Source organism: Patella vulgata, chromosome 8 (assembly GCF_932274485.2).
Source record: "Patella vulgata chromosome 8, xgPatVulg1.2, whole genome shotgun sequence".
NCBI lineage: Eukaryota > Metazoa > Mollusca > Gastropoda > Patellidae > Patella > Patella vulgata.
In genome coordinates this window covers 22,224,588-22,251,876 of record NC_065886.2, presented here as the reverse complement: position 1 = coordinate 22,251,876, position 27,289 = coordinate 22,224,588, and the positions used below count along the sequence as shown (strand labels likewise).

Sequence of the window (27,289 nt, the reverse complement as noted above, 5' to 3'; positions counted from 1 at the left end):
AGTAAAAACAAAACAGTTCTTATGCACAACAAAAATAACTTTTTTTGCCATTGGTCAGTTTTGTTGTTTTCTAAGTAGAAAATAATATGTCAAAGTAGAATTCTTCTTGTAACATGTAGGCCTACATGTAAGCAACGAATGCTGAGAACAATAATGACAGTGAAACAACAGTTATGTTATTTTTAAAATTATGTAGTTGCTATGGCAACTACCCAAAGTCCTTAATATTTCCCAAAAATTATACAATTCATAATATTTTATATTACATGTGTTATAAGTATATGCTAAAATGCTTACCGGTATCATACTTAAAATGTGGTGATCATTTGATTGGTTACATCATTGAAAATGGTATAACATTGCATTTTTGATGGTTTGTTTTTAAATTTGGTTACTATAACAACCAAATATTAAGTAATATACAAGATTTTAAAAATTCACAATCACATTTACTTGTAAAACAAAATTTCACTTCAATATCTCAATTCCTTCATATTTTATTATGTCGTAATAATGGCCAAAATGGGCAATTTGCTACTGAGACTGAGGAATTTTTTTTTGAAAGTGAACCCCTTTTCTGCTCTTGAGAAAGAAGACATATAAATATTTTGATTTTATTTATTTTTCAAAATCTTGTCTGATAGCTTCTGATATTTTAAGATAATACAATTATCAATATTGATGTCATAAATATTGGAAAATAATGCTTTTTAGAACAAAATAACTGGTTGCTTTGGTAACATCTCAAACTCCTCATATTTTTCTCATACTTGCACAATCCATATAATTTGATATTACATGAGTTTCAAATATTTTAAATTGTTTACTTTAAAATGTGGAGATCACCTTTTGGGTTATGGTAAATACATGTGTAGCATTGAAAATGTTCGAAAATTGCATTCTTTTTCCATTTTGGTTGCTATGACAACAAAAATCGATAATATATGGCAGATTAGAAGTATGTAATTTTAAAAATTCACAAACTTTTTGACATGTTCACATAAATTTACATGTGTATCTCCAATATTTTACTTCTTATTTTATTAATGTCTCAAAAATGCCCCAAAAATAGGCAATTTGCGGAAAATTGTTCAAAAATAGACATATATCCTGCTCTTGAGAGAAGGCATATAAATAGTTTTGCTCGTTTTTTCCCCTGATAATCTTACATGATAGCTACTGATTTTAAAATGCATAACAACCAGGCTCAATATTTCAGATATAACATGTACAAGACCATTTTTGATGAAAAAATTGACGAAAATCACTTTGACAAAATGAAATTTTTGAAAAAACCTATGTATTTTGCAGTTGCTGAGGAAATCAGAGTAATTGTTACAAAAATGTGAAAATTGAAACATAATTAGCTTTAAAGTTGTATTTCATAAAAATCGCAACTTTGAGCCTCCAGATTTTGAATCTGTAAAAAGTTTTGTGAGAAGAATGATGAGATCTAATTGAAAAACTAATAAAATCAAATGTATAATCATAATCTCAAAATCACCTTTTCCACCTAGTATTATCCTCTCATGGTGATCATGAGAACATTAACTACTGAACAAATTTTAAATTAACGTTTGTTTACAGCATTTATTGGGTGGACATGGAGATATGTTACAGTTGTGGGTGTCATATAAAAGACAAGAATTTGTCAGTGCTGTATTCCCAACAAACCTCACGAGATCGGTAAGTTTGATGTTTAAACTGGCATTATGCAAGAGGTAAATCTGCCTATTGCAGGTCTTTTTACAGGCCTTAAATGTTAAATAAATAATTATTAATTAGAAATTAATTAACTTACCAAGACCATAATCAACTCTCGATGCTATCGGATGGCTATGATATTAAGTAGATTTAGATATGTTTTGCAATGGATGTAATAACAGTAAAAATGATAATCAAGCCTTTGTTTATTATCGTAACAACAGTAGGAATGACAATCAAGGCTATTGTGTTATTGTATCGCCGATAACTAGACTCAGAGTTAAGTAATTTGACAGAAATTTCCAGCATATTCCCTTTTCATTTGGTTATTTTTCAACTATACTCTTCAAAAATAGTAGGGGATATTCAGAAACGATACAAAACTGCGGAAATGCACTGCTGTTTTTATTAGCGGTAACCAGTGTATGTTAATAACAGGCCAATTGCCTACACATGAACATAAACAGTTCATATGGGCGGCTTATCTGACGGGCTCCATTTCACTTGCAAAGAGATACACTGTCAAAATGAAAATGGACGTTTTTGATTTTTGTCTTAATAATGAATAATTGCTCTACCAATCCTCAGACATCAGCAATTTGTCGTGGCATGCTCCTAATCAACCGTCCAATCACGATTTGGGGCAATCTGACCCACTCCTTGTGCAGTGCCACGGGCAATTCTTGCAGTGTTGTCAGTTGACGTTGTCCCAGACATGCTCTATAGGGGAAGGTCAGGACTCATGGCTGGCCAAGGCATATGGACAGTATGGTGACACTGGATGTAGTCATTCACTAGATGTACACAAGCACGGTGGGCACGGGCATTTTCATCTTGAAAGATGAACGTCGACCTGCACGTTGAGCAAAGGGCAGAACTATCGGTGCCAGGAAAGGGGTCACGGTACTACATGCCAATGACCCTTCCTTGAACAATATGTAAGTCCGTTCTGCCAGTCATGGTGATTCCTCCCCACACCATAACAGACCCACGCCCGAATCTGTCATGCTGTCTGACGTTAACGTTCGCATGACGCTCATTTTATTTACACACTTTCAAACGCGAGCACACCTATTGGTGAAATCCAGAGTAAATGAGAACATTACATGCGCCCATCGACGATTACCCCAATTTCTACGCTGCCTACACCATTGACGCCTGTTTGCCATGTGCTGGCGAGTTAATGGAGACACAACACGCAGTCGTTGCGCATGCAAATGGGCTGCATGTAGCTGATTTCTAATCGTTTGGGTAACTCGATTTCCTGTAATTTGGTACAAGTTTACAGAAAGCTGATTGGCCGTTTGTTCTCGATTTCACAGGACCTGTGTACGAATGTATCGATCCTGGGCTTGTGTAGTGGCCCTAGACCTGAGCGAAGTCTGTCATCATTATGATCAACATTGTGTGTTTGTTGGTAACGGTTCCAACAGACTGTGACACATTAAGCATGTTGGCTACTGCTCGCGGTGTAGAACCCATTTGAAGCAAGCCAATAGCACATAGACATTCATCATGTTGAAGATGTCTCATTGCAAATTAAAAGTAATACAATAAAACAAAGATACGTTGAACAGTAAATCTTATGCAAGAACCGATAGGAAAGCAAACATGGATAGGATAAACCAGCACTCGGCAGTTTTCATTAACCCTTCCAGGCTTCCTTGAAGTGTCAAATTTGACAATGAACCCCTCCCACGTGTATGGCGCTATTGCGTGTCGCACTTGCAGCTTAGTGGTTCTGTTGGGGCGATAAGTTCTTCATCTGTTAACATACTCTCAAAGCATGTCAAGTGTCCATGACTATTTACCATATCACAACCTGCATAGGTATTTGTATTTCAATATCCCCTACTTTTTTTTGAAGAGTATATTATAGTGAGAACTGTCAGCTCTTTATCTAATCTTACCTAATGCTCCTTTAGTTATTTTACATGTACCGGTATGTAGACTGTGTAGAAGAGTAAGATATCTATTTTGGATATTGCTGGATTCTAGAAACTAAATTATAAAATCTTTGTCAATGTCTATGTTTTCTTTAAACTTTTCAGTAACTTATATATACTTGGATTTTGGTATAATAATGAGGTTTTTTTTTATCACAATATTCTTAAATAAATTTAATGTTATGATCTTTAATAAGATGGCCGTTATTCACATAGAAATAATAAGATTTGAAATACCCTTGGTATGTAAATTGACAGATAAAATCTCAATTCATTCACTGCCTGATGACAAAATTTCCTGAAATAATAACCCTGGTTTGAATGCAAATATTTATGTCACACTTAATTGAATTGATTAATCAGTTAATCTCAGACTTAAAGTAAAAATATATTATATGATTTTATTATGTATTTAAAGGATTATTATATAGCTGATGCATCAGAAGGACAAGTAATGGTGTGTGTCAGTCATTCCAGTAATTTAACCAATCTCTATATATCTGAAGTGGAAGGCTTCCGCTTTTCACTCTCACTAGAAAGAATTGTTTATTTTAATCCTAAAGGTGCAAATAACGACACATGGCTTTCGTAAGTCAATATTTTTTATCATGTTATATGAAAATAACATCTATGACTGACTTTAACCTTTAATGAAATATTAAGAAAGCAAAATGAAACATATTACAGAATAAGCTAATTACCTTAAGGATTACAGAGATTCAGTTGACTTGTGTGTCAAAATTGCATTATAATTTGCAAAATATGCAAAAACTTATATTCATTAGTGTTCAAGATGAATTATTACAATAAAATTGAACGATGTTAGTCCCAGAATGACCAGGTTTGTGTCGGATGGACGTTAAACCCCATTTTTCCCTCTCCATTCATTGTTAGCATCATTATCATCTTGTATTTACAGAATATACACTAACCAATCATTCGCAGATATTTATAAAGTGAATGGAATGAGAGGGATTTATATTGCCTCACAGGTGAAGGATTCTAGTTTAACAGAACAACAATCAGTTATAACATTTGATAAAGGAGGGGAGTGGGAACCATTGTTAGCCCCAGAACGAAACAGTAAAGGAGGAAGCACAAACTGTTCAAAGGTAATTTTTTCCCCTTTCTAAGATTAATGTCCCAAACCTACTCACTAAAATATAGAGTTGTGTTTCAGAATTCAAAATAAAGTGTTTATTAAAATACTGTAGACTCGATTGATACTATTACTACAAGTGAAAGTTTGTGAGTATTGCGGCTGTTTTACAGAATGTAGGGTCAATGTCCAGGTCACAACCTTTGATCTCACCTATCTAAGGTGCAAAGAAAAAATTTGCCTTTTTGCTAAAACCTTGGAATTATTTCATCATTGCAACATGGTTTTGTGGTTAAAGCAGTCTTCTTTGGAAGAGGTTTTCTGTGGTAGGTACATGTACTAGGTATCTAAAAATGAAACCAATTAGGATCTGTGGGTTTGTTTTTGTCAGATTGGATAGATTAATTACACTGAATGAATGTGGTTTGGACATGTACTTTCGTTTTACAGTTTTTTTTTTTATTAAGATATATAAATAAGATTTGATTCTACAGCATTCTGTGTTCAGAGTAGACATGTATATTTACATTCTTTATTTAGGAAGCAATTGTTAGTGAAAAGCAGGTAACTTGGCATGGTTTGACCGTTAGATTGTTATATTTTATTTTTAAGCATCATGTCTTTAGGTTGTTTGTTCTGTCAATTCTAGAAATGAATATCTAATTGTACTGTCAATGTCACTTTCTTGTACCTTTTAATTGTGTCTGTTTTCTTGTGCAGTCCTCTTCACTGACTATTTTCATGTGGATGTATATTGTCGTCGGCTCTGTCCATCAGTTCACATTTTGTTTGTGGACACATATACAGGTCATAATTTTTATCCAATTTTGACCATATTTGAAATATAGGTTTATATCCCAGAGATCTTGGTTCCTTTTGATATTGACACATATCGGACTGTAACATCCAGGATTATGTACGAAACTTGTTCTCTGTCCTCTCTTGCCAAATGTGGGCGTATCTTGCGTGGCAACTGCTTGTTAAAATTTGTGTTTTCTTTTGTTCATTTTTTTTTTGAATATCTTTACCTACGCATGAAAACACTAAATTATTGTTAATTGTTTGTGTATATTGGGTATTTTTGTACTTAATTGAACTGATGAGAATCAAATCAACTGCATTTTCAATTAAGCTTGGAGACACAGTGTGATTCCGCTATTGACAGAGAAAGTTTCCTGGTATTTTCTAGCGTGATGCAGGACAAGCGTATGGTCATTTGTTGTTCGAGCAAAATTTCTTTCCTAGCATACTGTATGGTGTACGCTCATCTGCATTAGCCTTATTTTTTCAGAAAAGTAGATCATTAAACACCCATTTCATTCATTTAGTAATTTACCCATTAATTGTGCTCATAATGGTTACTCCTATATAATAAAGTTTTAGGTAAAATGACCAGTTTTATAATGAAAATACACCCATCTTTTCTATATAAATAAAACCAAAGATATCTCTGTGTATGTTCGTCCATCACACTTCGTCGCCTCGATCTACCTCCACATGTGTGGTATCATATTAACCAGCATGACCCTAAGAATGTTTTAGGCCATCGAATTTGGGTCCCAGGCGAATTGGGTCTGGGCCCCGAGTGAGTCACACTCTGTCGCCGCGCTCCAGCGCCACATATTATGTGATAATCTAATTAACTAGCATGACCATGTTTTAGGCCATCGAACTTGGGCCCCAGACGAAGCCGTGTATCCTGCTATTTATGAAAATAAAATTGCTGATCTATATTGCACAATAATATGTTGTCTTCAATGTCATCCCAATTTATGCATATTATATTCTATCAGTATATTTAATTATATGATGCACATGCACCTCTTTATTTTTTGCATCTACTCAAGATATAAACATCACGATCCATCACTTCATATTGTATTGTTATTTATTTTTTAAAATGTGTATTATTGACTAATAAATTCCTTATCTGCATTTCGAATCGTTGCTAATTTTTGAAAGGACCCCTTTTAGTGCATAACTGTTTTTATACGCCCACATTTTCATGTGGACGTATTATGCCGTCGCCCCTGTCCGTCCGGACGTCCACAATTGTTTGTGGACTCTCTACAGGTCACAATTCTTATCCGATTTTGACGAAACTTGAAATATAGGTTTATCCCCAAAAGACCTCGGCTGCTTTCGATATTGGCATGTATCGGACCCCTTTTAGTACATAACTGTTTTTATACGCCCACATTTTCATGTGGACGTATTATGCCGTCGCCCCTGTCCGTCCGGACGTCCGTAATTGTTTGTGGACTCTCTACAGATCACAATTCTTATCCGATTTTGGCGAAACTTGAAATATAGGTTTATCCCCAAAAGACCTCGGCTGCTTTCGATATTGGCATGTATCGGATCGAAACTTCATGGATTATGGCCCCTGATTGTACGAAAAATCACGTTTTTAGCTTGTGGACCCTATAGAGGTCACAATTTTTATCCGATTTATTTGAAACTTGAAATGTAAGTTTATAACCTAAAGATCTCGGTTCCTTTCGATATTCGCGCATATCGGACCGTAACTTTCTGAATTATGGCCCCTGATTGTACGAAAAATCGCGTTTTTAGCTTGTGGACCCTATAGAGGTCATAATTTTTATCCGATTTAAAAAAACGTATTATTATATCCCCGTTACACCCTAAGGATGGCTGAGTTCGAATTTGGTGAAAATCGGCCCAAAATTGACAGACAAAATGGCCGCCGTTCGTCTCAAATAGCGTAAAAATATGGTATATCAAGGTTGTGGACCCTATAGAGGTCACAATTTTTATCAGATTTATTTGAAACTTGAAATATAATTTTATAACCTAAAGATCTCGGTTCCTTTCAATATTCGCGCATATCGGACCGTAACTTTCTGAATTATGGCCCCTGATTGTACGAAAAATCACGTTTTTAGCTTGTGGACCCTATAAAGGTCATAATTTTTATCCGATTTAAAAAACCGTATTATTATATCACCGTTACACCCTAAGGATGGCTGAGTTCGAATTTCGTGAAAATCGGCCCAAAATTGACAGACAAAATGGCCGCCGTTCGTTCTCAAATAGCGTAAAAATATGGTATATCAAGGTTGTGGACCCTATAGAGGTCACAATTTTTATCCGATTTTGTTGAAACTTGAAATGTAAGTTTATAACACAAAGATCTCAGTTCCTTTCGATATTTGCGCATATCAGACCGTAACTTCCTGAATTATGGCCCCTGTTTGTACGAAAAATCGCGTTTTTAGCTTGTGGACCCTATAGAGGTCATAATTTTTATCCGATTTAAAAAACGTATTATTATTATGTCACCATTACACCCTAAGGACGAGTGAGTTCGAATTTCGTTAAAATCGGCCCAAAACTGACAGATAAAATGGACGCCCTTCGTTCTCAAATAGCGTAAAAATAGGGTATATCAAAGTTGTGGACCCTATAGAAGTCACAATTTTTATCCGATTTTGTTGAAACTTGAAATGTAAGTTTATAACACAAAGATCTTGGTTCCTTTCGATATTTGCGCATATCGAATTGTAATTTCCTGAATTATGGCCCTTGATTGTAGGAAAAATCACTTTCTTCTTAGCTTGTTCTCTATCCATCTCTCGAAAATGTGGGCGTATCCTGCCTGGCAGCCGCTGGTTTTTTATATGTCCACATGTGGACATATATTGTTGTCACTTCATCACATGTGGTCATTTCTTTTGATCACACTCTTCATGTTGAAGCTTATATGAATGTTTGTGAATGTAACACATGCAAAGTTGTATATGAAAGAGTTTAATAGTGCAGAATAAGGAACCATATTGAATTACAAAATTGTAAGATTGTAAATTTCTTATGCATTTTGCAGACTATCTTTCTCGGCACATTTTGATATTTGACATTTGAGAAGACCCTGTGTGAATTAGCCAACAAATTTATGACTTTTATCTATTGTGAAGGAATGTCCCCATAAGAATTAGTATTCTAATTTAATTTTGATTTAAATCGTTTGCTACAGTTAATGAGATGTTTATTAATAATTTGAGATAATTTTAATCATCTTTTAGCTTATTTTATCTGGAGTAATAAATGATGTTTTATTTACAGTATGAAGCTTGTTCTCTACATGTTACACAACAGTATCATCATCTCTACTCTAGAAGTAGTACCACACCTATATTATCTAAACCGTCTGCGCCTGGTCTTATTCTGGCATCTGGTGTTTTAGGTAAAAGTTTGAATGGAGATCTTGATATCTTTATGTCCTCTGACGCTGGCTATACATGGCATCAGGTGAGTATTAAAGATACATTCCAGCGTACAAACTTGGTGATTTAATGGTATATATGGACTAAAAACATATTCAAACTAATTAATTTGTCATAATTTTGCTTCAAATCCCTTTCAAACATTGTAATTGCTAAGGAATGCCCTGTTATAAAAATTTGATCAAACCAGGTCATGTTTACGTCACGTGACTTACCTATCTTGGAAGTCAGAGGAGAATTCATTGCATATATAAGACGATGTTGTCTTTAATCGCTTACTATTTATTACAAATATCGAATCCTAATTAAATTCTCGGATTATCCACTACCCCCGTCTTTTTCCGTCATTTTTATCTCAGAAAGTGTTGTACGTCTAACTCTTCATAAAGTTTATCAACTTGTACATAAAGCGCTAAAATTCGCGTGTGACCTTTGACATCACGCGTGCAGAAATTCCTAATCGTCGGACTGTTGATTAGGTGAACCCTTACATTTTTGTCCTGTATACGCTCCATGAGTGTTTTTAAGGAAATCCAGTATTTTTCTAGTAAGATTGGATATCTCTACTTTCCATATATACCAAAATTACCATACTTTTATTGAAAATAACCACCCGATAAATACTTTTCTGGGAACCCATCTTTAAGTAAAAATAATTATTCAGATGGACTGAATCCAGCTTTAAGGAGGACTGAAGTTTTTACTTTTTTAGATCATGGCCATGCTTAGTGTCATACAACATGTCTGTTGTCCGTTAACTTTTTTCATTTTTGACTTCTTATCTTAAACTGCTTGAAGGATCTTAACAAGGTTTGGTAGATATGTTGCTCAGGTCGTGCTTAGCTCAAAATTGTTTATAAATTAAATTGCCTTCCCTATAGTGCTCGTTTTGACTAGTCAAATGAAGCTCATAGACCAGAGTTTGGTTTCGGTGCTAAATTTTTTTAAAGAATTTAATTATTTTATTTCATCTGAACTGTTAACCTCTTTTAGAGATAGAATAGATTATTGACCTAACTAGTAAACTATGTATATTTACAGGTATTAGATGGTATTTTTATGTATTCGTTTGGTGATCATGGTGGTATTATTGTGGCTGTACCACAGTATGAAATAACCAATAAAGTTTAGTAAGTATAAAGTTTATGTTGGGCTCAGCTGGAACACTATACATGTCCAGGATTCAAATTCTGTTGTAGACTGAGAGGAACCTTCAGGATTTTTCCGTCCTAATTCTCACTTGTTAGGGGTGAGCCAGGGTGGTGCATGCGTAACCGACAACAAAAGTGTACCTTGACATTTGGATGGGACAAAAAACAATAAGTGCATATACATTCGCAGAGAAGATAAATCATTAAACATACATTATGCAAGAGCTAAATCTGCCTATTGCAAGTCTTTCTTTAGGCCTGAAATGTTTTCTAAATTGTTTTCTAATTAGACATCAATTAACTCATCCAGGCCATAATCAAGTCACGATGGCATCGGATTTCTCCGATATTAAATAAATTAGAACAGTTCAGCCATATTTTGATTTAAGCTGAAATGGCGGAGCGAGACTTAGCTTCGAACAACCAGTACGGTGGTTGAAATTATTGCACACATCCTGTCAAACCTTCAAAGGCTAATATCTTCGCTCGCAATAGAGTAATTTGAATGAAATTTTCAAATTATTCATTTTACATTATCTATTTTCAAACTATTATAGCATGAATGGCTAGCTCTTTATATAAATCTTACATAATGTATCTTTAAGCCAATTAATTATGATAACTGACACATGATAAAGTGTAATCTTTTTAAAGTAGTACCTCTTCTTTTATCTGGGTAAAAAATAAAAATATTGATTTCATTGTATTTATATAATATATGTGTTGATATTTTTGGTTGCAGGACAATCTATCTTTCTTCAAAATTAGTGAACAAACTGACTTCCGCTTCGTCTTTCAAAATGGAATATTAATCATATACATAATGTTTGTGTTTGTTTTCAGCTATTCTACAGATGAAGGCATGACATGGGATACATACAAATTTGTAGAAGAAAAAGATAAAATCATAATTTATGGTTTGTTAACAGAACCAGGGGAGACAACTAGTATATTTTCTATATTTGGTTCTCACACAGAACGTCATAGTTGGTTGATAGTACAGCTTAATGTTACATCAATCTTCAGTAAGTTCAAGCTCTGTTTTTATACACCCACATTTTTATCTGGATGTATATTGTTGTCGCGCCTGTCCAACCTCGTGGGTTTTCTCCGGGTCCTCCGGTTTCCTCCCACTGCTAAAGACCCTTATACGCAAGTGGATTATTGAAATAAAAGTAACCATATGTTAGTCCCAAAATGACCTTGTCTGTGTCGACTGGACGTTAAACCCCATTTCTCTCTCTCTCTCTCTCTCTCTCTCTCTCTGAAATGTATGTTTATAACCCAAAGATCTAATTTCCTTTCAATATTCGTGCATATCGGACCTTAATTTCCTGGATTTTGTCCACAGATTGTCAACAACAAAAAAAAAATCACTTTTTTCGGCTTGTGGATCCTCCAGAGGTTACAATTTTTATCTGATTTATAAAACCATTTATACATATCACCGTTACACCCTAATGATGGTTGAGTTTGAATTTTGTGAAAATGCCTGAAAAAATGGCTGCTACTTGAAACTTGATATGTATGTTTATATAGCAAAGATCTTGGTTCATTTCGCTGTTTGCGCATATCAGACTGTAACTTCCTGGATTATAGCCCCCCGATTGTACGAAAAATCGCTTCTTTTTTTTAACTTGTTCTCTGTCCATCTCTTGCAAATGTGGGCGTATCTTGCATGACAACTGCTTGGTTGCTGTTGTTATCAAGTTTATATTGTTAATTCTGTTGTATAGAAGGTGTAATGTGTCAAGATATAGATTATAAGGACTGGTCTCTACCAGATAAAGACAATCATGGATGTTTATTGGGTAGAAAGATAGAATATGAACGAAGAATACCACACGCTAGATGTTTTAATGGTCAAGACTATGTTCGAGATAAGAAGGAATTGAATTGTTCTTGTACAAGAGAAGATTTTGAATGGTAATCTTGTATAAGATGTTACAAAATAAATTAGATATTTATATTCTTTTTTTTGGGGGGGGGGGGGGGGTAATGAATGTTCTCTATTGTCATTGGCCTGAGTGTTTGTCTAATTTCTTGTAATAACACAACAGACCATAGAGTATTTGAGATTTCTGGATTTATTTCGAATTAGCTTTGTTTATTCGACTATTTGTAGGCATGAATCGTATCTAGATTCATAGTTGCATATCATGTGTTTCCTGAGTTATTGCACTTGAAATTGAAAGTATTTAATTGCTTTACAGACAAGAGTTTTTTTGAAAATTATTTGTAGCATCACTGCTCAATAAATTAATGCAATTCAGTCCTCAAGTCTCAAAATGACCAAACTTATTTCTATTAGCATAAACTCCAACCAACCCCATTCCACTACTCTACGTTATTTTTTTTTTATATAATTGAGTTCTGTAATACATTTTGTATAACTAGATATTTTTAAATAACTATAATTTATAATAAAAATTGTTTTTTTGGAACAGTGATGTTGGTTTCAAAGATCAGAATGGTGTATGTATTGTGGACGGAACAGCTGGTGGTAATCAAATTCCTACTAATTGTCCGGAGGGTACTTACTACCCTTACACAAGAGGGTATGTATAGTTTTATTGTTGAGGTGAAGATTATGGATTTTATTTTAGTGCGTGGAATTTTCTTCTTAATGACAGAAGACATGCAAGTTCTCTGATTTTCAAGATGACATTATTCAATTAGTTCTCTATTCAAAAGGACATTTTTCAAAAGGATCTTAATTTGTACCACGGGCGAACAAATAACTTCTTTTCAAAAAATAAGTGTAGAAAAAGGACATTAGAAAACCATGATATTGGGGCTTTATTTTTGATTATAGATATCGAAGAGTGGCTGGTGATACTTGTGAAGGAGGAGAAGCACATAGATATTCCCCCTTACAATATTCCTGTCCCATCAGAGGTATTGTAACATTTCTCTATAAGTTCTCTAAGGAGTTCTCTCAACTGGTTTCATACTGGTTTCTTTCTTTAAAAGTACTTGTGTATATTGGGTGTCGATTCAGAGCCCTGCCTCCCTACTTTATATTCCTAATTATAAAGGTTATGTAGCTTTTATTGTGTCTGCGTTTCACTTAATTGTGGAGCCAGACATTAAATAAAGCTATTTCACACAAACAGTAAGAAACATTTGGTTTCAAGTAGATATGTCCCATGTCATATTCCTGTTTAATCGGAGATAGCATTATTCTATTCCTTTAACATATACTATTCAAAAAAAGTAGGGGATATTTGATTTTGGGGGCATAATACTAAAATATGCAAATGACTACGAAAAAAGTCACTATAGAATCTAACAGAAGAAACATTTCCAGTTACATGTGACGCCCAAACGCACCAATAGCTACCGCATGGAATGTAGGTGATGCTTGGGATCATCATGGGGGTCCAACCCAAGATTTGCACGACTCTGACTTTGAATGTTACAGTCATTGTGGCATTGAATTCCAGGGTGGAAACATCAGTTTAATTGTTTTAGTGACCAGAAAACAAATTTTGATATGCGTCGGCTTACCCAAAATGAAAGGTTACGTGCCCTTGGCATGCTACAGATCGGCACAACACAGGCGGTTGTGGCGCGGACGATGAATGTTTCTCAGTCTGTCATAAGCAGGCTATGGTCCAGATACCGTGATACACAATCTGTACAGGACAGACCACGCTCAGGTCGACCAAGGGCGACAACTCAAGCCCAGGATCGATTTATCCGTACCTTGGCCTTGAGAAATCGTGTCATCACAGCAAATCAGATCAGCGCTCGTCTTCAAACAGACACTGGTGTGAGAGTGAGTGGCCAGACGATTCGGAATCGACTGCATAGGGGTCACCTTCGCGACCGACGTCCTCGCGTGATCCCTTGTTTGAGAGATCATCACATTCAGGCAAGACGTCGTTGGTGTAGGGATCGTCAACACTGGGATAATCGACGCTGGAGCAATGTGATGTTTTCAGATGAGTCAAGGTTCACTGTTGATTTTTTGGACAGACGTAGGAGGGTGTGGCGTCGTCGAAACGAGCGCTTCCAAGACGTTAACGTCATCAGACATGATCGATTTGGGGGTGGTTCTGTTATGGTGTGGGGAGGCATCACTGTTGCTGGAAGAACGGCTTTACATGTTGTTGCAGGGCGTGTTACAGGCCAGTACTACCGGGACAACATCTTGGCAGTCCATGTTGTGCCGTTCGCACGACGTCATGGCCGCCGTTTCATCTTCCAGGATGACAACGCAAGATGTCACAGGGCCAGGATCGTTACAGGTTACCTCCAACAACAGAACATCACCACATTACCTTGGCCAGCACTGAGTCCCGACCTCTCCCCCATCGAGCATATCTGAGACATGCTTGGACAGAGGTTACGTCAACGTCAACAACGTCCTGCCAATGTCCAAGAACTTGCTGCTGCGTTGCAACAGGAATGGGACAATCTGGACCAAAATGACCTTAGACGTCTCATTAGGAGTATGCCACGTCGGATCAATGCTTGTTTGGCAAACAGAGGAGGATTTACCCGTTACTGACTTGGTTGTGATGCTGTGGTAACTTTGCTGTTTGACCCCGGGTATCATTTTACCCTTATAATGGTCAGTCTGTGCCTTACTTAGTCTAACGATCATTTGGAATAAATCGATGAATGTGAACTTCATTTAATTTTGTCATTTGGAATAAATCGATGAATGTGAACTTCATTTAATTTTGTCATTTGTTTCTTCGTCAGTTTCATTAGGTGACTTTAATAACACTTAAAAATCAAATATCCCCTACTTTTTTTGAATAGTATATTATTACAGAGAATTACTTTCAGTGCCTATGATTTTTTCTCTAAATTAAAATGGTATTAATGCATCCACTATGCTCTTGGCTTTTAAAATTAGCCAAGTCTATATTTATATAACCTTTGTTTCTGCCTTGACAGAGATGTGAACAATTTATTTGTTTTGATTGTAGAAAGACAAGAGTTTATTCTGTATACTACAAGACAGGCGATTGGTCGTATAACATTAGATGATAGTCATAATGAGATACTAGTCAACGCAGGACTGATGGATGTAACAGCTGTAGAATTTGATTATCATGATAATTGTGTATATTGGGCAGACATCACTGAAGATAAGATTAAAGTAAATATTTTAATTGGTTGGCAAGTTTTAATAGAGTTAGTATAGAATTCATTTTAAAATGAGAAGTAAATTGTGATGATTGACACATGTTTGGTTACATTATATTTGGAAAACTGTTGAACAAGCCATTGCAATGCAGATAACTCCAGAACTGCATTTTGAAAAATTGAGAATTTTGACATGAGTCCTCTTTATGGTCAAATGTTCCATACCACAAATTTTGAACATTTCTATTGAGGTCTGCACCTTGGATTGTATTTACAAGCTGCCAGAGACAAAGTATGACCGGAAAGTTAAAGCAGTAAAATATATTTTATAATTACGATCGAAAAATGTTGATATTCGATAAGATTTGAATAAACAATCCCAACATGTTTTTAGAAATTAATTATACTTTGTGATACAGGACAAAGTTCTCAGTTAAATTTTTATATACCCCACATTTTCGTGTGGACACATTTTTTAAAGTTTTGGAATTTATTTCATTATTCTTATTGCATATCAGTGAGGTTGGATGGCTGAATGGTTAGCATGTGCACGTTGTATCATAAGGTCTGTCATTTAGTCAAATGGTTTTGATTCCCCGGTTGTATATGACAAGGAGTAGGGTCGCCTGTCCAACCTCGTGGGTTTTCTCTGGGTCCTTCCACTGCTAAAGATGCCTACGCGCAAGCGAATTATTGAAATAAAATTGAACCATGTTAGTCCCAAATGACCTGGTTTGTGTTGAGTGGATGCTGTACTCTCTCTCTCTCTCTCTCTCTCATTGCATAGGAGGACAAGAAGAGCATGTAATAGTTTACTCAACAAAATTTCTGCATTTTAAAACACCATCTGTATATGTCTGAAAGAAGATTGACCTCTATTTATTACATAAATCTTTTTTATTTTTTTCTCCTAGAGATTGTGTTTAAACGCTAATGAAAACCGAACTGTTACAAATATAGTAAGTTCTAAACTACAAACAGTAGAAGCTCTAGTTTATGACTGGACAGCTAAGACTATATATTGGGTAGATAGTGAGGCTAAAACAATAGAAGTAGCTACAAGAAATGGAGATTTTAGACGTATCTTGATAAATGAGACTCATCTTGATCGTCCCAGATCCATAGCGATTAATCCTCGACATGGGTATGTATCTTTTGATTAATTTTTAAGTTTTTCAACATTTTTTAATCATAATTAAAAATTATGAGCATTGTCAACTTATTAATTAATTATTAGTGAAGTGGAGTCTCTGACCTTTTTCCAGCCCTGGGTTTCATTCCGTATTCAACTTAAAGATAACCAGACTGAGGGATATATCTTTTTTTTTGCCTGTTGGCTGGAGATTCAAATGGCAATTTCTCTTTTAATGTGACTCTCTCAGTCACAATGTATCAATGGTTATCTTGATATTTGTGATAACTCATTGATGAAAAAAATAGGGAAAAATTTACCACAACAGTTAAACTTTTGTGTATGAATTGTTAATATCTATTTAATCAATTTAATATTTTGTTGCTATTTTACAGTTTGATGTTTTGGACCGATTGGTCAGCTGTTAATCCAAGAATTTGTCAAGCTTGGATGGATGGAACTAAAACTTCAATTAAAACTGTTGTCAATGGAAGCTTAATTCAGTGGCCAAATGGGTTGACGATTGATATTCAATCTGAAAAGATTTACTGGACAGATGCAGGAAAGCATACAATCATGTCTGCTGATTTTAATGGCGGGAATCGTGAGACCTTGGTCCAAGGCTTGTATTATGTTCCTCATCCCTATGCCATAGGAGTTTATAAAGTAAGTTATGGGATAAGTACAAAGTCGGAAAATTGTCTTCTTTTAGTAATTGAACATATTAACACCAGATAAAATTTTATGGATACACAATCACTTGAGTTTGATACCAAGCAAAGTTTCGACGAGGATACTCTCGTCTTTATCAAGTAAATGATACAGGTATGTGAATAGTAGGCAAATATATACAGAATATGCAACAAAAATAACTATCAAATACAATTAAAACTTAGAGGGGCCATTTACAACTAAACCTACACAACGGAAACTCTTAGAGGGATTTAAAATTGTATTAGAGAATTTGGGTAGTTGATTCATCTAAAGTATGAATTGCTCAAACTGATTGAAGTGAATGAAATGGGGTTTAATGTCCCACTTTTCTACACCAACTTGACTAATGAAGACTTGCAAATACCATGCAGCATGTACTATGAGGAATCTTCAGCGGCGGTTATGCCAATGCTTCATCAGTTGTCAAGAGAAGTTTATTACGCACACCAATGAGCATACTCCTCGCATTGTTTCATTTTATTAGACCTAATCCCCCCTAATACTGCTGTAAAGAAAGCAAATTTTTGTTTCAAATTATGACTGGTCAATGGTCTGATTAACAACCAATACCTAACTGCGCAACAATATCATTCGGGTTTAAACAGAGCTCCAGATATGTTTACATAATGTTACGTCATGACTCATGAAATTTATTCCGCCCAGTTAACCAGTGCATAGCAGAATATTGCAGAAAAACTAATTGCCTGACAAGCAAGGCTATCTAAATGGCTAAAATGTAAACAATATATCGACACACTCCCTCAAAAGCTCAAGTATCAGGAGTCAATCCAGCAATGCTAGAGAGGGATTTCTCGGAGCATTGCTTCAGGAATATGACCAATGAGTAGTTCACATTGGACTTTTTGTCCATCACAGGCCCTCAGTCTTATGCCAATTAAAAAGGTCAACCACCTGGAAAATACAGAGGTTGAGTCAACACCATGGTCAAACACGGGACCTAGTTAGTGAGCCAGTGTCATACCGGCTAAGTCACTTTGGCTCGCAACCAGTTTGATCCAGCAAAAGGAGCAGGATCAACCTGCATAGCCATGTGGATTTGGTTGCTTACACTGCTAAAAAGTCATTGAATTTATGCATGTAGATACACTTTAGATTAGTCCTGAAATAGTTGTATTGAAAGGATGTTTAACTCTCTCTCTTCCTCTCTCTGAGGGAAACATTTTTCACAATATCATATGATTGGATATATTACAGAATAACATATATTGGACTGATTGGGGCAAACAGGCTGTATTAACGGCTGACAAGTCATCTGGTAATGGTCTAGATACCATCAAAGCTAATCTAGAGGGTGTGGCTGATATGAAGATCATCTCGCATACATCACAACAGGGTAAAAATTGATTATTTTTTATACACCCACATTTTCATGTGGACGTATTATGCCGTCGCCCCTGTCTGTCTGGACATCAGTCCGTCCGTCCACAATTTGTTTGTGGACACTCTACAGGTCACTTTTTTTATCTGATTTTGACGAAACTTAAAATATAGGTCTATCTCCTAAAGATCTCGGTTCCTTTCGATATTGACATGTATCGGACCATAACTTAATGGACTATGGCCCCTGATTGTACGAAAAATCACGTTTTTAGCTTGTGGACACTCTAAGGTCACAATTTCCACTTGATTTTAATGAAACTTGAAATGCATGTTTATATCCCAAAGATCTTGGTTCCTTTCGATATTCGCACATATCAGATTGTAACTTCCTGATTTATGGCCCCTGATTTTTCGAAAAATCGCAGTTTTAGCTTGCAGATTCTCTAGAGGTAACAATTTTTTGTCTGATTTTAAAATCCGTTTAAATATATCACCATTTCACCATAATAAAGGTTGAATTCAAATTTCGGGAAAATCGAAATGAAAATGCGCAACATAATGTCCACTTGTGTAAAAGTAAGTAATACGAAGGTTGTGGACCATCCGCGCATATATCGTGAACCGTTAAAGATATCTTTTTGAAACTTTGTACATTGACTACACACATCAACCTATTACAGTAGTAATGCCTTTGCTATTTACAAATTTCTGGGATTTATATTTTTTGTTTCCATGGAAACAAATTTGATTTAGTTTTTGGTGTACAATTTTGTTTCCAGAGCATATCTCATAAACCATTCATAATATCTTTATGAAACTTCGTATAAACATCAACCTATTAAAGTAGTTGTGCCTTTTGCTAATTTGGAATTTCTTGGATTTAATCGTTTTTGTGTTTCCTTTTGTTTCCGGAGCATATCTCATGAATCATTCAAGATGTCTTCATGAAATTTTGTACAAACATCAACCTGTGATAGTAGTTGTGTCTTTTGCTAATTAGAAATTTCTTGGATTTAATAATTTTTGTGTTTTCATCGAAACAAATTTCTCTGTTGAAGTATTTTTTAATTTTGACTTCACATTTGACTTAATTTTTTGTATATAATTATAATGTTCAAGATACCTTTATAACACTTCTACAGTCAACAACCTAATATTTTATTTCTGATGACCATCCTTCTGTCCTGATTTCGTTTCCAGAGAATATTTCATCCTTCGTTCAAGAAATCTTTTTGAAACATTGTACAAACATTAACCTATTATAGTATTTTATTTTTTAAAAGCTTATTGTTTAACATACAGTCGCTGATTGAGGTAGGCAATGGTTGTTGTGCAAACCTTATATGGAGTAGCGATCCTGCCTTGCCCAGCTACTGTGACCAGAGTTTGAATCTTCTGATTATAGTCCCATTGATATTCCAAGAAGATGTTTTTCCTTATGCCTTCCAAACAAGTGCAAGTGCGAGGGATGGTGATGACTGACTAATCATCTTTAGTGTTTGCATTAAAGCAAGGCCATGCTGTCTGAAACAATAAAATACTATATCATATAAAATTTGGTCTGAAGTGACACTTTGGCATAGTTTGGGATGATAGGTTAAAGACAGCTATACAGTTTATTTTATTTTTTTCAGTGAAGGGAGCATGCAGTCCTGGTAATAGAGGGTGTTCCCAACTATGTTTACCCCGACCCCATCCTACACTAACTGGCAGTTTAAATAGAACATGTAAATGTGGCACTGACTATCGTCATTCCCTCAACCCAAGTACTGGAGATGAGACATGCTTTTGTGATGGGAATAAAAGTTTTCGTAATGGGACCTGTGTCGATAATAATGGTAATATTAAGTTTTCTTCTTTATTAAAGCCCCAACTTAAATTTACGTCATCAAAATACGGTTGTACTTTATGCTAATGATTAAAACGTCAATGTTGGATAATCTCCCAGCTTGAATTCAATTGGATTAGAAAGAGGCCATTAAAAGATTCAGTGAAACGTATAGGTGGCGCTAGCTTGTTTTGACTATATATGATCTGCAGTGGAAGTTGAATGTTGACAAATTTTCAATACTGAATGGAATTGAAGTATAATTTTAGACCCATATTTCTTTTAGTGATTCAACTTTCACAAGTTTGTAAGGGATTAACAATCCCTCAAATGATGTTCAGGTACAGTAAGTAAATACAACCAGTATTTTTCACTGTTTTTAGAATAAGATAATGAGGATTTATTTTTTTTTAAAAATATATTTAGGTACTACATGTTCTGCAAATCAGTTGACTTGTAGTAATTCACTGTGTATACCATTAACATGGAAATGTGACCATGACAACGATTGCGGAGATGATACAGATGAAAAGGATTGTCGTAAGTAAAAATAAATGTTTTGTGAATAATCCTAAATCAACTATATAATATACTATTCAAAAAAAGTAGGGGATATTTGATTTTTAAGTGTTATTAAAGTCACCTAATGAAACTGACGAGGAAACAAATGACAAAATGAAATGAAGTTCACATTCATCGATTTATTCCAAATGATCGTTAGACTAAGTAAGGCACAGACTGACCATTATAAGGGTAAAATGATACCCGGGGTCAAACAGCAAAGTTACCACAGCATCACAACCAAGTCAGTAACGGGTAAATCCTCCTCTGTTTGCCAAACAAGCATTGATCCGACGTGGCATACTCCTAATGAGACGTCTAAGGTCATTTTGGTCCAGATTGTCCCATTCCTGTTGCAACGCAGCAGCAAGTTCTTGGACATTGGCAGGACGTTGTTGACGTTGACGTAACCTCTGTCCAAGCATGTCCCAGACATGCTCGATGGGGGAGAGGTCGGGACTCAGTGCTGGCCAAGGTAATGTGGTGATGTTCTGTTGTTGGAGGTAACCTGTAACGATCCTGGCCCTGTGACATCTTGCGTTGTCATCCTGGAAGATAAAACGGCGGCCATGACGTCGTGCGAACGGCACAACATGGACTGCCAAGATGTTGTCCCGGTAGTACTGGCCTGTAACACGCCCTGCAACAACATGTAAAGCCGTTCTTTCAGCAACAGTGATGCCTCCCCACACCATAACAGAACCACCCCCAAATCGATCATGTCTGATGACGTTAACGTCTTGGAAGCGCTCGTTTCGACGATGCCACACCCTCCTACGTCTGTCCAAAAAATCAACAGTGAACCTTGACTCATCTGAAAACATCACATTGCTCCAGCGTCGATTATCCCAGTGTTGACGATCCCTACACCAACGACGTCTTGCCTGAATGTGATGATCTCTCAAACAAGGGATCACGCGAGGACGTCGTGCGCGAAGGTGACCCCTATGCAGTCGATTCCGAATCGTCTGGCCACTCACTCTCACACCAGTGTCTGTTTGAAGACGAGCGCTGATCTGATTTGCTGTGATGACACGATTTCTCAAGGCCAAGGTACGGATAAATCGATCCTGGGCTTGAGTTGTCGCCCTTGGTCGACCTGAGCGTGGTCTGTCCTGTACAGATTGTGTATCACGGTATCTGGACCATAGCCTGCTTATGACAGACTGAGAAACATTCATCGTCCGCGCCACAACCGCCTGTGTTGTGCCGATCTGTAGCATGCCAAGGGCACGTAACCTTTCATTTTGGGTAAGCCCACGCATATCAAAATTTGTTTTCTGGTCACTAAAACAATTAAACTGATGTTTCCACCCTGGAATTCAATGCCACAATGACTGTAACATTCAAAGTCAGAGTCGTGCAAATCTTGGGTTGGACCCCCATGATGATCCCAAGCATCACATGCATTCCATGCGGTAGCTATTGGTGCGTTTGGGCGTCACATGTAACTTGAAATGTTTCTTCTGTTAGGTTCTATAGTGACTTTTTTCGTAGTCATTTGCATATTTTAGTATTATGCCCCCAAAATCAAATATCCCCTACTTTTTTTGAATAGTATATTAAGAGAGTGACTCCAGGAACTGACCAATTTAGTCCTTTCCCTTGTTAATTTGCTGGATTGACTGTATATGTATTAGCATATTCACTGCATGGTATTTACTTTTGTATTACAACACAATGCTTATAATATTACAGCTTATTCTACATGTAGTCATGATCAGTTCACTTGTGCAAGTGGACGATGTATACCTAGACATTGGCATTGTGATTATGAAGATGATTGTAATGACAATTCTGATGAAGCGAACTGTACTAGAAGTAAGTATAGTAGTATACTGTATTTTATACAAGTAAGGGAGGCACAGTGGTTAAGTGAGTAAGATGCTGGCTCGCTAGCCTGTAGGTCACAGATTTTATCATGATGTTGGCTGAGAAAGTTCATCTGGATTTCTGGCGTGGTTTCCCCTCATCACTGGTGCAGGACAAAGGGCCTGACAAGGACAGCTGTCTAGTCGTTTGAATAGTACAAAAAACTGAGTTCTTGTGGACACATTGGAGTGCACCTAAAAGATCCCTTGTCAATTGGATATAAGAGTAGGCCGTAGCGCCGAGGGTGGGAAAAATTTTCCTCATAGCACACTGTATGGCATATGCCCGTCTTCACTAGCCCAGTTGTAACAGAAGACGCTAAATCCCATTTCATTTCAATTATACAAAAATGCTGTCCAAATTATTCCAGTGTGTAAAAAAACTACTCCCTTACTGCTTTTCTGATGAAAGTCGATGGTAAAAATGTTAGATTGAAATGAGAAATCCCAGATATACTTCAGTAAATAAAACTGGTTATTATGAGTCAAAGGCTCTGAGAACTTTTTTCATTCCAAAGATGCACATCTTGATTGAATAATATGGTCCCATATTTCTTTTTGTTGCTCCAGAAGCTAAACGTATGATTTGATGCACTTGAAATATATACACAGTGTTTTCCAACAATTTCAAATAATTAACCATTGTTAAAAATTCTTCTGGATACTTAGGCTAAAGTTATCATCCGATTGATTTCTAAACTGTGTTACAGTTTATTTTGGAGAATTTTTTGCACAATCTGATCACTAAATTTTCAGCATTTCCTTGTTTTATTCTTCTTTGTAAATATGAATACATGTGGTATATTTTCAGTTTATCCTAATTGCACAGACAGTCAGTTCCGGTGTAGTAATGGGCGTTGTATTTTAAAATCTTGGAGATGTGACTATGATGACGATTGTCACGATGGATCTGATGAAACATCATGTGTTTATGAAAGTAAGAATATAATAAATATTTTCCATTAAAGATGCATTCCCACAAAAGTATTTATAGTGTAGTTATTTCATATATATGGTAAATAAAATAATAACAATTACAAGCTAAAAGTGGGCCTTCCATAAACCAAGTCATGTGACAATTAAGGCTGCTTGTAATAGATTTCTACTGCTTTGCGAAGTTTCTTGTGAGGGATTTGAAACACACTTTTGATAGATTAATTAGTTTTAATAAGCTTTTAGTCCAAATATATCATCAAATCCTTAAAGATAACCTGGACCTCAGACTTTGCTTATACTATAATATTAAAGGGTTATTATTGAGAATCAGATAAAGGGCTGACACTTCTCGCTATAATAGTTAAAAGATACATTATGTAAGATTTAGATAAAAAACTAGCCATTCTTACTATAATATTTCGAAAGTAGATGATGTAAAATGAATAATTTGAAACTTTCATTCAAATTACTCTATTGCAAGCGAAGATATTAGCCTTTGAAGGTTTGACAGACGTGTGCAATGATTTCAACCACCGTACTGGTTGATCGAAGCTAAGTCTCGGTCCTCCATATTTGATTAAATCAAAGTATCGCTGAACCATTCTAATCTATTTAATATCGGAGAAATCTGATGCCATCGAGAGTTGATTAAGGCCTGGATTAGTTAATTAATGTCTAATTAATACTTTAGAATACATTTCAGGCCTAAAGAAAGACCTGCAATAGGCAGATTTAGCTCTTGCATAATGCATGTTTAATAAATAGATAATGTAAAGAGAATATGCTGAAAATTTCTGTCAAATTGCTTCACTCTGAACCTAGATATTAGCAAATATATTTTAGGCTAGCCTTGATGGTCATTACTACCGTTGTTATGATAATAAACAAAGTCTTGGTTATCCCTTTTTAGTGTTAATCATGAACAGCCATTGAATCGCAGATTGGATTCAAATCTGTTTAAAATCGTACCCATCAGATGGCATCTAGAGTTGATTATGGTCTTGTCATGTTAATAAATGTTTATTAATAATTTAGATGATTTGAGGCCTAAAGAAAGACCTGCAATAGGCAGATTAGCTCTTGCAGAATGCATAATTAATATCAGATATTTTTCATTGGATTTATTCATCGCCAAATATATTTTTGAACTCTGATGTTTTTATCTCATAACCAGTGTTAAGCCTACAGAAAATACAGTTATTAGCAATGGCAGATGGTATTCAGTACATATCTATGGCTACTATCTTCAGTTCAGGTCACATTAATTCCATGAACCAGAAATTTGGTTTATGACATTAATGGTCTGTGTATGTTGGGTTTTTTTGATAAACAGATATTGAATTATTTTCTATTTAGACAGATGCCGGTCATTGGAATTCAACTGTAGCAGTGGTCAATGTGTTAATAACAATCAACGATGTGATGGAATAGCAGATTGTGATGACAGCAGTGATGAAACTGATTGTGGAAACATTAGTTGCAGTCCATGGAAATATAAATGTACTTCTGGACGTCAATGCATATTTCGAACGTGGGTTTGTGATTCAGAGGAAGATTGCACAGATAGCAGTGATGAAGAAAATTGCAGTAAGTGTTCTTTTGCTAATATTTATTTCTATTTTGCGCAAATTCTTGATTAATTTAATTTGAAGAATATTAAAGATACATTATGGGAGATTAGATAAAGAGCTGGCAGTTCTCACTATAATAGTTAAAAACTAGATAATGTAAATGGAACTTTCTGAAAATTTCAGTCAAATTGATCCACTCATAAATACGCTCAGAATAAAGTAATTTGACTGAAATTTTCAATATATCTATTTCTCATTATATATATTTGAATGACGTCCATAATGTATCTTTTAAGTAATGCTGAACTCAATATTATTTTCAGCAATGACAACCATACCACCACAAACTTCAACTAAACCAAGAACATGCAGTGAGTGGAGATGTAATAATTCGTTCTGTATTTCCTATTCATCTCTTTGTAATGGAATCAACGACTGTGGGGATAACTCTGATGAAGAAGATTGTGGTAAGATGCTAAACAAATAAATCTTGCACAGCCTCGTTTGAACGTTCGGCAAGTGTGACAGAAGAGTGAAATTGATAATATTAGGCCATAAAGCTACATCCCCACCAATCACCACAGTTGATAGATATTTGTGACCCAAGATGGCAAACAGAGTCGCAATGAGGAAATTTTGAAAATTGTGTTATTGGTATTTTCCCATTCTACATCTCAATGCCTTCAAAATAATTACTTTAAATCTCCATGACATGATCCGCTTGATGATTAATTTACATTAGCGGTATGCTGCCATGTGGTGTTTGTTAACATTCAACGGCATTCTAGACACGATCAGAATTTTAAAGTTTTTTTCTCTGCCACTTCTCATTATCGCCCAAATCAAATTTCTATCGCCAGCTTGAGCCTCGAGACAGCCATGATACCATAATTCTTTGAACGGGAGTGTCTGGGCCAATCAGCAAACAAATTATATGGAATGCATAGCAACAAGCTGGGTTTGTTTATGTTTTGTAGGGGGTTTAAAACTTGTTTGTATTCATTCACAATGAATTCATCAGCAATACTTTGATCATATTTATAAACTAGAGATTCACCGCTTTACAACGATGCCAAGTATTGTGTAAGATGGTTGACCTGTCATCCCACTGCGAGCGGAGAAAAGTAACTAATTTCACTGAGAATGTTAAAAGAAAAAACAGATTTATGAATTCGGTACTCTTACAAAACACCCAAATAAAGATGTTTTAAAATGTTTTATTGCTATATTGATCTTTTGGGTCGATAGGTAGTATATTTATATACTAATTTTTGTAAAAATCTCAATTTCGATCAAAATCAATATTTACACTTGTTGTTCTGTATCTCATTTTTAGTATTTGCGCATCTGATTCATTTTGCCAGCATGGGTCACATTTGTTGTTTGATTACATCATTTTTATAAGCCCACATTTTCATGTGAACGTATTATGCCGTCGTCCCTGTTTGTCCTTCCGTCAGGACACAATTTTTATCCGATTTCAACGAAACTTGAAATATAGGTTTATCTCCCTAAGATCTTAGTTCCTTTTGATATTGGCATGTATAGGACCCTGGATTATAGCCCCTGATTGTACGAAAAATCACGTTTTTAGCTTGTGGACACTCTAGAGGTCACAATTTTGATCCGATTTTGATGAAACTTAAAATGCATGTTTATAACCCAAAGATCTTGGTTTCTCTCGATATTTACGCATATCGGATTGTAACTTCCTGAATTATGGCCCCTGATTGTACGAAAAATCACGTTTTTGGCTTGTGATCCCTTTGGAGGTCACAATTATTATCCGATTTAAAAAAAACGTTTGATTATATCACCGTTACACCGTAATGAAGGTTGAGTTCGAATTTCGTGAAAATCGGACCAAAACTGCCAGACAAAATGGCCGCCCCTCGTACGCAAATAGTGTAAACATCTGGTATATCAAGGTTGTGGACCCTCTGGAGGTCACAATTTTGTGCCAATTTTGATGAAACTTGAAATGCATGTTTATAACCCAAAGATCTTGGTTGCTTTTGATATTCGCGCATATTGGATTGCAACTTCGTGAATTATAGCCCCTGATTGTACGAAAAATCGTGTTTTTAG

The 27,289-nt window shown here is 35.6% G+C and overlaps 1 protein-coding gene across 1 annotated transcript in view; it reads left to right on the top strand.

The window, feature by feature from the left end:
• The first annotated feature begins 1,870 nt into the window (after positions 1-1,870).
• Positions 1,871-27,289, top strand: part of LOC126830877 (sortilin-related receptor) — a 54,742-nt gene continuing 29,323 nt past the window's right edge. The window contains exons 1-18 of the mRNA XM_056102849.1: positions 1,871-1,876; positions 5,290-5,313; positions 8,833-9,018; positions 10,035-10,123; positions 10,988-11,169; positions 11,881-12,070; positions 12,592-12,702; positions 12,960-13,042; positions 15,088-15,260; positions 16,162-16,391; positions 16,775-17,045; positions 18,309-18,447; positions 20,069-20,272; positions 20,689-20,802; positions 22,522-22,644; positions 23,506-23,631; positions 24,987-25,217; positions 25,525-25,668. Of these exons, the coding sequence (XP_055958824.1) occupies positions 1,871-1,876; positions 5,290-5,313; positions 8,833-9,018; positions 10,035-10,123; positions 10,988-11,169; positions 11,881-12,070; positions 12,592-12,702; positions 12,960-13,042; positions 15,088-15,260; positions 16,162-16,391; positions 16,775-17,045; positions 18,309-18,447; positions 20,069-20,272; positions 20,689-20,802; positions 22,522-22,644; positions 23,506-23,631; positions 24,987-25,217; positions 25,525-25,668 (2,626 nt within the window). The remainder of the gene's footprint in view (positions 1,877-5,289; positions 5,314-8,832; positions 9,019-10,034; positions 10,124-10,987; positions 11,170-11,880; positions 12,071-12,591; positions 12,703-12,959; positions 13,043-15,087; positions 15,261-16,161; positions 16,392-16,774; positions 17,046-18,308; positions 18,448-20,068; positions 20,273-20,688; positions 20,803-22,521; positions 22,645-23,505; positions 23,632-24,986; positions 25,218-25,524; positions 25,669-27,289) is intronic.